At 48.5% G+C, this 13,258-nt stretch overlaps 3 protein-coding genes across 3 annotated transcripts; all 3 read left to right on the top strand.

Moving 5' to 3' along the window:
- On the top strand, positions 1-2,655 carry T310_8272 (uncharacterized protein; the record flags this gene model as incomplete). The annotated part of the gene is made up of 2 exons (XM_013468947.1): positions 1-426; positions 477-2,655. Coding segments are annotated over 2 exons (2,605 nt in total), but the record flags the coding sequence as incomplete, so codon positions are not given.
- A 2,005-nt stretch (positions 2,656-4,660) lies between these two features.
- Positions 4,661-5,318, top strand: T310_8271 (uncharacterized protein; the record flags this gene model as incomplete). Its single annotated transcript, XM_013468946.1, has 2 exons — positions 4,661-4,670; positions 4,813-5,318. The coding sequence occupies 2 exons, from the start codon at positions 4,661-4,663 to the stop codon at positions 5,316-5,318; spliced, it is 516 nt and encodes a 171-aa protein (XP_013324400.1).
- A 5,843-nt stretch (positions 5,319-11,161) lies between these two features.
- T310_8270 (alpha-1,3-glucan synthase) lies at positions 11,162-13,119 on the top strand (the record flags this gene model as incomplete). The annotated part of the gene is made up of 3 exons (XM_013468945.1): positions 11,162-11,512; positions 11,584-11,759; positions 11,829-13,119. Coding segments are annotated over 3 exons (1,818 nt in total), but the record flags the coding sequence as incomplete, so codon positions are not given.
- Positions 13,120-13,258: the final 139 nt, after the last annotated feature.

The raw sequence follows: 13,258 nt of genomic DNA, 5'->3' as shown, positions 1-13,258 counted from the left end.
CACGCAAAAAGGATCCTTGCAACGCCCAAGAAAGCGACTACGGGAGAGTCGCACCCAGACAGAGAAGCTCATCCCAGCACGCTCGCCGTCTCAGGAGAATCCAGAGACGACGGAAAACCCAGCATCCGATCCTTCTGGTCCTTCGCCCAATGGCCGTTGTTCGTGTGATAAAGGATCATCTCCCTCTGGCAGGGAGCGAGCCAGTCCAAAAGCCACCACCGAAACGGACGAATGGAGTACAAGACGTCGCGATTCCCAGCTCAACATCCATGACCTCTCCTTCATCTTACACCCCTCTCACGAAGCCTCGACGCCCGAGAAGGAACAAAACGCTCCCCCTAGTAGAGGCGTCATCGACCAAGAGCCCGTTCTCATTGCAAGGGCTTGCTCCGCGTTGGGAGTGACCCAGGAGATTTTGAAACAAATGTGAATGGACCCGTCCCAAAACAGTTTCGACCTGACTGACCGGTTGGCAGGGTGAAGATATATTTTGACAACATGGTGGCCATCAATTTGTTTCACGAGCCCAGCTTTCGCGAAAAGGTCAATGGCATCGCGTCGACGGCACAAGTGCATGCCTTGCTGGCGGCATTGCTCGCATACGCCGCCCGATTCTACCCAGCGGAAAACAGCGACGGTACCGATCACGCCTTTGGAGACACGGCGGAAACGCATCTTCAAGCCGGGTACTTTTTGAATCTCGCCTTCAGCAACATTGATGACGCTCTGAAAGAATGTGGCGACGAAGGACCCCCGTTATGCGTCCTCCAAGCACTCATCGTCGCCACCCATTGCCAGCTCACGCAGGGCGTCCGCGGGAAGGCGTGGAGGTCGTTGGGAACATGCATCCGACTGGCGTACGAGCTGAATCTTCATCTCGTCGACGCCGGCAGCGGGAAGGATCTTCGAGACGTCGATGTGCAACAATGGTGTGATGATGAGGAGAAGCGTCGTGCCTGGTGGGCCATCTGGGAGATGGATGTGTTTGCTAGCACCATCCGACGGACGCCTCCGGCCGTGGACTGGTCGCAGATGGAGACCTTGCTTCCCGTCGAGGATCAAGACTGGTTTCAAAACAAGCCGCGGCCCAGTTGTTTTATGGAGCGAGATCCGATCTACCGGTGGAAAGCCCTCCAGGAATGCGGCAACCAGTCTCCGAAGGCATGGTTTCTGGTGGTCAATTCTCTCATGAAGGAGGCCCAAGTCATTTCCAGCCCGCGAAGTGTCCCTTACCGATATCCGCCAGACGAGAATCAGCCGCCCTGTGCGGCCAACCGGCGTCCGAAGCAAGCGAGGGACAGGGTCGAGGAAGCGACCCAGAAGCTGGAGACGCTGGCAAACTCGGTGCATTGCTTTACGCTAGCATTACCAGCACACCTGCAGTATCGCAACCAATACCTCAGTTTTGACGCCAGGGCTCCTGGTCAGATGCTGTCGCTTCGACAGCTTCACTGCTCCATTTACAACATCTACGTCATGACCCAACTAGCCAAGCTGATGATCTACCGGTATGACGTCTTTGGAGGCCGCAGTCCAACTGCCCGGCGGACACATGATTCCCTCAGCGCCGCAACGGCGAAAGCAAGCCCGGTCCCCCGGTCGAGCTCGGCGTCGAATGGGTATGATGCGGAGAACCTGGTACTGGCGCAGTACTTTGAAGCAGCGGACAACATTCTCACCATTATCAACCGGAGCAGTGATGGCCACATTCGGTATATCAACCCTTTCCTGTCCAGCACGATCTGGCTCGCATCCGCCGTCCAGTTGCTCCGGAAGGAATTCAGCCGGGATGAGATCAGCCGGACACTGATCAAGTCCAAATTTGAAGTCCTCTATATGACATACAAACGATGTGTCTCCTTCTGGGACATCCACACGGCTCTGCAGCAGAACCTGGAAGCACTGGAGACAAAATTGGAGGGCTTCCGGAACCCCGACCACGGCAGTCAGGAACAGCCGTCCGACAGTAGTGTTAAAATCAAGGGTCGACATGCCGGAGAGGATTCTCAGGCGCGATACGAACCATCGTATCTCCAGATGAATGGCGATCAGATGGATACCGGGACTGATATCGTCCACGGTGAGTCTTCCGAACAGACCGGATCCACTAACGTTAGGTACACTAACCCGTCTTTTGTGTCCATTCAAAAAGAAGCCAGCGTCACCGACGAAGCCAACTGTGGATACAGCAGTTCGGACGGCCCGCCGCCTCCTCCTCCTCCTCCTGCTGCTCTCCAGACGCCTCCGCCCAGCGTCAGCGACGATGGACCCCAGCCCCAAGGCAGGACTTCACACCAGCAGCCTCTCTCTGGTGCATTACAGAAGCCACCGCATGGGTCGCCGCCTGTCCAGAATTTCCCATCGGGGACACCAAACATGTCAATGCTCGACTATATGCATCTGCCCTCGCAAGTCGACAGGCAACCAACCCCGACGGGAGATAACAACACCAACAAACACAACCGTCCCAGTCCCGGGACCACACTGATCGATCCGTTATTTCTTCTGGATCCCACACCCCAGCCTCCTCGGGGGTTGTCGTTGTCGACTGATGGCGTTAATAGCACTTCCGACTTTGGACAACATCCCGATTGGCGGAACATCGAGCTGCCGAGTGATATTCATGACTTGCTGTCGGGGTTTTCCACCTATTGAGAATTTCTTTCACATGGTAAGAATTAATCATGTCTTGGTTCGGAGCAAGAGTGAATGAATCGGATGTATGTAATGAACTCGCCAGCAATGTAATGTAATGCAGCCGTTTCAAAGGAAAACCTTCGTTCTCTCTCTCTCTCTCTTCTTTTTCCTTTCCCTCTTTTTGTTTTTCTGTCTTTTATACATCAAATCACACAATGAAAATGGGCATAACTTCGATGATAAGATGCTTGTGCAGAAGAAAAAAAAAAGAATGAAGCGGAAGCAGCGGGGTTCATCATGATGCTCACCGAAGGAACTGACTAATCAGATTGACTGACAGTGATGAAATGCTACATCTATCTCCATTTTCTTTTTTTTTGTAAACGTGGAATACAAAACTCTGAACGAGAAAACAATGTTGAGCTAATGCACTCAGCTAAACCCTTTTCATTTATTTTATTTTAGTTTCATTTTTTTTTAAAGGAGACTCCTATCGGACATCAGGACTCATGTGTGCTGAACCACGGTTATTTACCAATACTGTCAGATAAATGCAGGCTGCTCTCTGATGTGAGATAATTGTCAGAGAGCATACAAACGGACTCCCGGCGCCCCGATGTGGTTGAGACTTCACCAGCAACTGCGTGTGATTCGACCAGGTTCATTCGAGACATCCCGGTATTGCAGTGTGGCTTGATAGGATTGCGGCAAGGCTTTGCGGGAACCTTAGCGGAAATGCATGGGTTTGCGGGACCGTCGACTTATATTGCGGTCAATAGAAATCACGCATTCATGGCGTTCGGAGTCGCCGCGCGGCAAATTTCTGTTGGTCGGCAGGCTTACGAGCAATATACTGTTGTGATCAGCAAACCTTCATGAACTATCCTAAGGCTCACCGGTCCTCTACTTCTAGGCACTCCTCAGGTCGTTTGGAGGCCGCCCTGTCGTCAGCAAGAAACATTTCGCGGGATTAAGTGATGCCATCAATTGGATAGCAAGGAACATTCCTTATACTATCTTTCTCTTAATATGCCCCTCTCTTATAGCTATTTACTTTAGTATAAGTAAGTCTATCTACCTTTGTCTTTGGCATTTTAGAAAATTTTAACCACTAATCTACAGCAGGAAAAAAAAAATAAGTAAAGAGAAAAGAAAAAATAAGAAAAAAATAAAAAAAATCTATAAAGATAGGCATAGAAATATAGAAAGATTTCTATAGGATTATTAACAGGTATAGAAAGGGAGGAAAGGGAGAGGAAACAAAAGGCTCAAAAGAATAGAGGAGAAATAGGGTCATAGGATATAATTTTTCCTATTATCCTTTTCTCTGGGGTTAGCAGGGGATAGTATACTACTACCTCTATTAACTAATCTCTTCTCTGCATGGTTCCTGGGTTAGATGTTGCTAAACAGCCAGTGCAAGTATAAGGGAAGGATAGGTGAAGATGGGGTGAGTATAAATAAGCTTAGGAAAGCAAATCACCTTAACTGGGTGAGTTGATCACCTGACTCACCCAGCTCACCCACTTAAAGCAGCGATGTCCGAGTGAGGAAGGAAAGAGCTGCTTGCAGATTTTTATATGATATTTTGACCTACCTAGATGGATATAAATGAATAATTACCCAATCCGGTATGTACCACACTTATGTACTGTGCATACATATGTATGAGAAATAGGCGAATTAATTCCCTGTGCATATGCATACGCACATGCCCATGGCTCTGCAGATCTTTTAAAAACATTGTTAATAATAAGAACAGTAAGGTCGATAACATAAGTCCAGTCATTTATATTATATTATTATTGATTTCCAACTCACCGCTGGAGGAGCTCCTTTTTTATTTTTACTTCCTCTCTCTTTTCAAGGGAAAAGTCATTACTTCTGAATACATATTATCATAGGTTATGATGATGATTGATTGTTTCTTCAGTGTGTAAGAGATTTGATTGAGTTGTGTGTGTATAATGCAAACCTAACTAATTATTAATCCTGTGCATAATGACAATGCCATAATGCAAACATGTCATCGCGTAAGTGTCTATCTACCTAGCATAACTAATAATATATATATACAATCTGCAGACTTATCTCTGTCTAATTCCAACCTATGTGATAAACTAGCTAACTGACTTCCTGACTAATTAATCAAGTACTCTACTCAACCCTAACCAGAACAAAAAAGCGAATCCAATCCCCCTCCTGAACATCATCGATCGCGGGACGACTATCAAAAAAAAACGCTTCGTGATCATGAGGTGTTGGCGGGGGTGTTCTGGCCATCCACTTCTACTTCTAATACCACTGTGAAAGTATTAGATACGACATCTACGACGACTACTTTTTCTGTCCAGCAGCAAAATTTCTTCTTCAAAGCAGCATTCACCAACGAGGACGACCACAGCGACGGAGTGACCTACTCCGAGGAGTTGCCGTTGGGATTCAAGATCGTTATTAGATGGAGGGTTGTTGTGTGTGACAACAACAATAGTAATAACGACAGCGACGAGGTCAGTAGTAGACAGGGGCTTCTCGTAGAAGAAGAATCCTCCGTCGTTGCGCCGAAGCCTGTTTCGCGGTTTCTACACTTCAAGAATGATGGGGATGGGGAGATGAATCCGAAGACGAGGGTGTTGGTGAGGGCTTTGACGAGTGGGGATTTTTCTTCTTCTCTGGGATAAAATGGTACTTGTACTGGCGATGATTATTTTTATTATGATTATTGCTCTGAGGAAGCGAAATTCAAGAGCGAGTAATTATGGCTGATATAATATGTGGTGAAATAATGATGAATGAATGAATAAGGAGGAATGACTGGCCAAATGCCATCCATCAACTCGCAAGGAAAGTCAAGGCAAGGCAAGGCAAGACAAGACAGGCAGAATTCCATATTACCTACATACCCTGCGTTACCAAATTTCTGATCATCGAATCGATGTCAATGATTATTGATTAGCGACTTTCACTGGATGATAGCTTTTTCCATGGCAGTAATAAGAATATCATTTCCAGGGCAGCAGCCATACAAAAAAAAAAACTCGCACTTGCTAGGTTACGTTACTTCAGTCCAGTAAACTATTATAATTGTTATTACTATTACTGGTCATTACCACTGGTCATAGAAACGGGTGTTAATTAAGAAAAACAACCCCATGGGAAGAATGGTTAAATACATGGTACAGTAAAGACCCAGTAGGAAATAACTCAAATAATCCAATCTAGGTGCATGCCTCCTAATTGTCATCTATTAGATGGTCTTGCCAAGATCTTTCTTTTTGTTCTTAATTTTTTTCTTTTTTTTTGCTTAGCTTAGGATATAAAGTACTATACTGTACTGTACCTAGTATTCACAGTGTACAGCACATACCTGTCTAGGAAGAAATCCGGTCCCCTGCCGGTGTTTTCCAATCGCATGGGAACTTGAGTCCAGGGTCTATATATACTATATTGTACTATACTATATTGTATAGTAGGAGAGAAATTCATTCCCAACTATCTGTGCAGAAAGGTTCGAATTGCAAGGAGCAAGTGAGTAAGTACAGATCAGAGCGAACTAAGGGAATGCATATCCCAACCGGGTAACCATGCAGGCAGTGTACGACTTAGATATACCTGTAGGTATGTAACTATATAAAGATGAAGCCATGTGTAGTTAACCACATTATGTATGTGCAATTATGGACTCTGCTAGTTCGGGATGAGTAAGTACTAGGTTCTAACTCTGTATCTGCCTGACTAGTACTGCTTTCATTCCTTTTTTTTTTCTTCAAGGCAGGGAAAAAAAGAAGAAGAAGACGAAAGAGAAGGAGAGAAACAAAATTCAGGAATTTTGGAGTTGAGGAGGATGAAAACGATTTATGTAGCAACTAAATAGAGATACCATTGACTAGACTGACATGCGAAGATTAATGGAGGAACCATGAAGGATGCTCCAACTATGTACTGTACATACATACTATACATGACACGGATGATACTTACACGTGATGACTATGGATTGGATTAACCACGTGATCTGGCAATGGACTATCCAGACTCCACATCTGTTAATGTACAGTACAACCTTGTACCGCGACAATTCTATCTAGACCTGCTAAGCTTGATATATAGAATTTATGCTAGTAGTTCAGGCTAGGTTCCAAGTTATCTCATGAGACAGACAGTACTCGAATTTAACTATATCCAATAAACATGTCCAGTGTATATCTTCCAGAAAATCACGAGTCAAGATGAGAGAAGTGATATTTTTATATATACAGATTTTATGCACCTATTCTAATACCCCAATCCAGGCTGATTATGTGGAATCTAGATGCATGTCAGTTATTTATTTACTCTGGTAAAGACCTATCTCTACTGGCGTTGACAATCCACGTGACGATTGTGACGGTTCACAACGTGCTGACGAGTAGCATTATTCTACCTACCTAGTTACTAACTCAGGCATGGCTGCAGGTACGACTGTACATACAGTACATACCAAGAGAAGATGTCTCAGAATATACCCCGTAGAGATTAAGTCTAAGACAGATTAAATCTAAGACATGGACGGATACTACCTAGCTAACTAACTAGGTAAAATTTTTTTCTTTTTTTGTACTTGTTGTTGTTGTTGTCTCAAACTTTGAAGAGGATAAAAATTCTGACTATGCATATGCCTAGAGAAAAATTCTCGTGCCAAGGTAGTTAGTTGACTGACCAGGTCAATTTTGAGTATGTACAGCACAGGCACAGCCAGCACAGTGGAGACAGTACACTAAGTACATGAGGCTGAGTAACTGATGGAGCATGCCTTCGTCATGAAATAAAAGTCATAAATACTCCATATGGATTATGCACGAGTTTTGCATTATCATTGGCTAGACTGATTCTTACCGACCAGTGGATTCTTGCTACTATTCTAAGTATTCTTACTATTATGAATATGAAACATGACAGGAGCCGCAAGCTGCAGTCTCCAGTCTGGTCTGGATGTTGATCATGGTTACTGTGGTAGGAAATACGGTGAGGGTTGTCCCACTGTGGCATTGACAGTATGGAGTATTTACTGGGAGAGCTAAAAATAAACAAATAAATAAAACATGATATCACTGTAAGTCGACAGAGAGCCAAAAAATAATAATAATAAAAAAAAGAAACTAGATAGACAATAAAAAAATACAACGATCAGTAGTAGATGGTCAATATTTTGGTGTCTGATATAATGCATCTAGCCATCTCTATATATAGTAGACGTCGAGTCTTTATCTACCCTGGGTAATTTTATTAATCGATAGCTGATAGGCCAGTCCTCTGCCGCTGCCTTGGCGTGCCACACATGTCATCGACTTAGTCATTGTACTCTCGTATTGCATGAACTCTCAACAGCGCGCATAATTACTAATTCCACGTGAATAAGATTACAGTGAGACTAGCAGATACTTAGTAGGTGCTAGATAGATGGCTAGAAGGTTAGATAGGGTGCTGTGCTGTTCAATTCCGAGAATTACTGTAGGTAGGATGCAAGAGAAAGTTGATCGTAGGCACATGCGAGAAAGACGCATACAGACTCGTCGTCTGACGCTGACGAAGGCCTTTGACGTATACAAATATATAAATCAATCAATTAGAATATCAATGAATAAATATCAATTCATAAACGTATACCACGTTTACCCCATAAAGAAAATTAAGAAATCGGAGTTCCTGGCGTGGCCGCCGCGCCGTGGCGTGCAGCGACCCACGGGATTGGTCGGGGCGGGTCTGGACTCATTCGGGCTGGATTCTGTGCTGTTCGATCATATCCATGCTTCTTTTTTGGCCCGCCGGCAGGCCGGCATGGCGGCACCCTAGGAATAGTCTAGACGCGGACAGCGTGGCTTGGCATAGACATAAAAGAAAAAAAAAGAAGAAGAAGAAAAAAAAAAATTCCATCTCTACGGAGTACTCCGTATACATGGATACTCTGTACTCGTAGTCTTGGCAGGTTGAAACTGCCGAGGATAATTACTGCCGTGCCGTAATCCTATCCTACCTCCCTAGGTTACTCCCTCGGGTTATAAAAACAACCTTGCAATGTCACCCTGCCAGTCGCTGATCGCTAGCGCCTTGGCCACGGGCTTTTGTCTCACCCAGCCAGCACTTAACCACCCGTTCCATCGCCTTACAGCCAAGGGGCTGACTTCGCTGCAGTTCCACGAATGACGTGGTCGCTGGCCATTGCTGCGGGCCCCACCTGCAAGGCCAACCACGGAGCCCGGCAAGATAACCCAGGGGCAGATCACCAGCCAATCAGCGCCCCCGATAGCGCTGACACGCCGGCCAATCAGTGCCCGCGCTAGCCAGCAAACCGCCAGCCGAGAGATAAGCAGGCGGGTCGCGGCTTCCCCATCGATGCACCGTGGCTTCCTCGCTTGCCTCGCAGCCCTACGCGTTTGTTACGCTCGCCGTACCGTAATACTCGTACGCCCTCCGTCCTCATCAGCGCGTATACAACGACATCACAGAATCAGCTCGACGTCGCGCCAAATCCTACCGATCGTCTGGCTCGCGTACGGTGCACTGCCGCCGGGATGCCATTCCGGTCCTTCCGTCGAGGCTGAAGAGCTGCAGGGCTGTCACCTCACCCCTGCTATCGATGATGCTGATCTGCTGTTGATGGGCTGCGCCTCGCACAGAAACACCACTCGACATTGCTCTCGATTCTCCTTGCGCTGATTCCAGGTTGGACCGTCTATCACCACAGATCGGTGGATAGGATGCGAGGGCCGTCGATTGATATGTAGATCCAGGCATATCCGATGACGCAGCAGTGCTGTACCACACGTCCTTTTGTCGAGCAGTGCTGTCAGTTCAACATGTCAACACATCGTCCATCCCATGCGAACTGAAAAAAGTCCGATCCAATCACGGGTTGGGCTTATCAACTGTCATGCAAGGAGTATCAGCTTAGTGAGCCCATCACGGCCGCACGCGCGTCAAGAGGGAAGAGATAAGCAAAGGGATCATCAGAATAATATCGACGACGGGCAGGCAGCAAGGAAACGACCTAGGGCTATATATATATAGGATGTCCCTGACTGCCCCTCCTAACCTTAGATCCATGAGTCACTGGAAATCGGCTCCTGGACCGAATCCAGCAGAATGGATTTGCCCTCGTGACTTCGTCTCTCCATCGTACCTGCAATGAAGGTCATTGGAATCGATATTCCATAGGATACCGATTTTCCGAGAGGTACAGCCGGAAGAGCCACACCTGCGCCTCGTCTGATATAGTTCGACTGCCGCGGATAAGTCAGCAGTATCTGTATCTGTATCACCTCAGCAAACAGCCCTTTGTCAGCCAGCTGACAACTCAAGTCAGCGATACTTATTCTCAGCAATGCTTATTCTCCCGTGATACTCCGTACTCTGCACTGTCTCTGAATAAACCGTAGAGTACTAGATATTGAGATCGACCTCAACCTGGCGTATTTTCAAATGATACGTTTCACATCTCGCCTATGACAAATTGTCCTGCTGTGTCATGCAGCGTTTTGCTCGCCCGGCCGTTCCGGGCTGGCAACCGGCGGGTGGCGGCTGCTTACGCCATCGCCCATTGGCCGGCCCCTTTTGCAACCTGGATACTTCTCTTCAGATCCCTTGTCTGGTCACTTTTTTTTTCTTACGCTCCCCGTTGTCCTGCTTACTAGCGGCCTGTAAAGCCCTTGTAAGCCCTTGACAGCGGCTCCACTGGCTGCAAATATAGCACTGCGCTAACCCAATCGCCCTCGCTTGGCTTTCCCTGCCTCGTCCCCTCCCACCCCCAGCTTCCCAATCGCAAGGTCGTTTTCGATGCAGATGGATGCCCTTCGATGGAGGCTGGGACTTGGCCCCCCCTTTTGGTTTTGGGCCATGGAACTGGACGACACTCTGTGCCCTGCCAAAGGGGGCGACTAACCGGCTCCCGTCTCCAGTCTCCAGTCTCCAGACTGCTCTGAGAACGAAGGACAGATCCGACTGAAGCAGCCCTCGCGCTTTTCCCGCCTGGGTTGAGTCCCAAGTAGGTACCTGAACTGTCCCTTCGTATCAAGGTTCTCGGTGCTTGGCCCAGAGCTCGTCTGATCAATGGCCTTTTTTTCCTGCCGGCCCTGATTTCTTTCTTGACGGCATCCCGTTTCGCTTTCCCTCTCCACAACTCACCTCCTCTAACTTACCCTCTTCTCTCCTCTGCTCTTCCTATTATTCTCCCAAAGGGGACGAGAAAAAAGATAAAAAAAGAAGAAGAAGAAGAAGAAGGAGAAGGAGAAGAGATACCCTTCCCTCTCGTTTCCTCCACGCTCGTTGACACTTATCTTCCGCGCTCGTTGTCCCGCGTTCTTGGTGTTTTTTTTCCCTTGGTGTCCTATCTGTCGTTATCAGCACCCGGCCGGCGTCCTAACGAAAAGGCATTCTACGACTTTTTTTTTTTGTCACAAGCACCCTCTTAATCGACTCCCTAATACCCTCTAATCTACAGCACATGTTGTGTACATAGCTCGCTCGTTTTTTGCAGTGGCCGCTCACGATGAAGTGGGGGGTGGCAGGTGTCTTGCTGGCTCTCTTCGCGGCGACGTCGACAGCCTGGCCTTACGACAAGGACCTCACCAGCTATAATCTGAACCAGAATGAGACGGCGACCGATCCTCTCGACTACTGGGGGGAATGGCCCAACCACACCTACTTTCCGTCCCCGGACAACTGGCGCTTTCCCATCTACACCCTCTTCCTCGATCGCTTCGTCAATGGCGATCCCACAAACGACAACATCAACGGCACCGTCTGGGAGCATGATATCTCCTCGAATCAGATGCGCCATGGCGGTGACATCGTTGGGTTAGTCGACACGTTGGACTACCTCCAGGGCATGGGCTTCAAGGTATGTCGTGTCACGTGGATTGGCAGACGACGGTGTCGGTTTGAATCGAGCTGATAAGGTGAAAAAAAAAGGGCATCTATCTGGCAGGAACGATCCTGATGAACCAACCCTGGGGTTTCGATGGATACTCGGCCCTCGATACCACTCTTCTGGACCAGCATTATGGTGATATCGAGACGTGGAGATGGGCCATCACGGAGATCCACAACCGTGGTATGTACGTGATCTTTGACAACACGCTCGCAACGTAAGTCCCCTCCTTCTCCTTCTCTCTGATAGCGCCTTCTCTCATGTTTTTTTTTCTGTCGGTATGCAGGCTGGGTGACTTGATCGGCTTCGAGGGCCACATGAACGACACGGCTCCGTTTACGACCAAGGAGTATAAGGTGCAGTGGAAGTCGGATCGTCAATATGTCGATTTCCGTTTCGGCAATACGTACAACGATACTTGTGATTACCCTCGCTTCTGGAATGAGACGGGTTATCCGGTGGAAAGCTACGTCTACCAAGAGCTGGTCGGATGCTACGACAGTGAGTTTGATCAGTATGGTGACATCGAAGCCTTCGGTGTGTTCCCCGACTGGCAGCGTGAGCTGGCCAAGTTCGCGTCCGTGCAAGATCGTCTGCGTGAATGGGTTCCCTCGGTGCGTGCGAAGCTGATCCGCCACTCGTGCATGATCATCGCGTCCCTCGACATCGATGGCTTTCGCTATGACAAGGCCACCCAAGCCACGGTCGATGCCCTGGGCGACATGTCCGGGGCGTATCGCGAATGTGCTCGGAGATACGGCAAAGAGAATTTCTTCCTGCCCGGTGAAATCACCGGCGGTGACAACTTCGGTTCCATCTTCCTGGGTCGTGGCCGACAGCCCAACATGTTGCCCAAAACGATCCAAGATGCCGTCCAAATGTCCAATCTCTCCGCTCAGCAGTACTTCCTGCGTCCCGACGGTAAACAGGCCATCGACGCCGCTGCTTTCCACTATTCCATCTACCGTTCTTTGACCCGTTTCCTCGGTCTGGACGGCAACCTGGCCGCCGGTTACGACATCCCCGTCGACTGGGTCGCCGGCTGGAACCAGTCGCTGCTCTACAACGACCTGGTCAATGCCAACACCGGCAAGTACGATCCCCGTCACATGTATGGCACCACCAACCAGGACGTGTTCCGGTGGCCGGCCATCAAAAACGGCACCGCGAGGGCTCTCTTGGGCATGTTCGTCACGACCCTGCACCTCCCCGGCATCCCGCTCATCTTGTGGGGAGAAGAGCAAGGCTTCTATGTCCTGGACGCCACGGCCAACAACTACATCTATGGCCGTCAGGCCATGTCTCCGGCCACCGCATGGTGGATCCATGGCTGTTTCGCCCTCAACGTCAGCCAGTACTACCATTTCCCCGTCGATTCGGCTCTTCGCGGATGCGAGGATATCACCGTCACCTACGACCACCGTGATCCGGCCCATCCCATCCGCAATATCATGAAGCACATGTTTCAGATGCGGGAGAACTTCCCGGCCCTCAACGACGGTTGGTACCTGCAGACGCTGTCCAATCAGACGACCCAAGTCTTCTACCCGGGTTCCAACGGCACTCCGACGGAGACGGGTATGTGGTCCGTTCTGCGAGGCCGCTTTGAAGGGATCCAGGATCTGCAAGGCGGCGCTGGCAATCAGTCGGTCTGGCTGATCTATCAGAATGACAACCGGACCGTGAACTACAAGTTTGACTGCACGAACAACGACA

The sequence above is a fragment of the Rasamsonia emersonii genome (genome assembly GCF_000968595.1).
Source record: "Rasamsonia emersonii CBS 393.64 chromosome Unknown ctg1118621760696, whole genome shotgun sequence".
Taxonomy (NCBI): Eukaryota; Fungi; Ascomycota; class Eurotiomycetes; order Eurotiales; family Trichocomaceae; genus Rasamsonia; species Rasamsonia emersonii.
The sequence above is the reverse complement of the archived record's forward strand: the minus strand, read 5'-3'. Positions and strand labels throughout refer to the sequence as shown.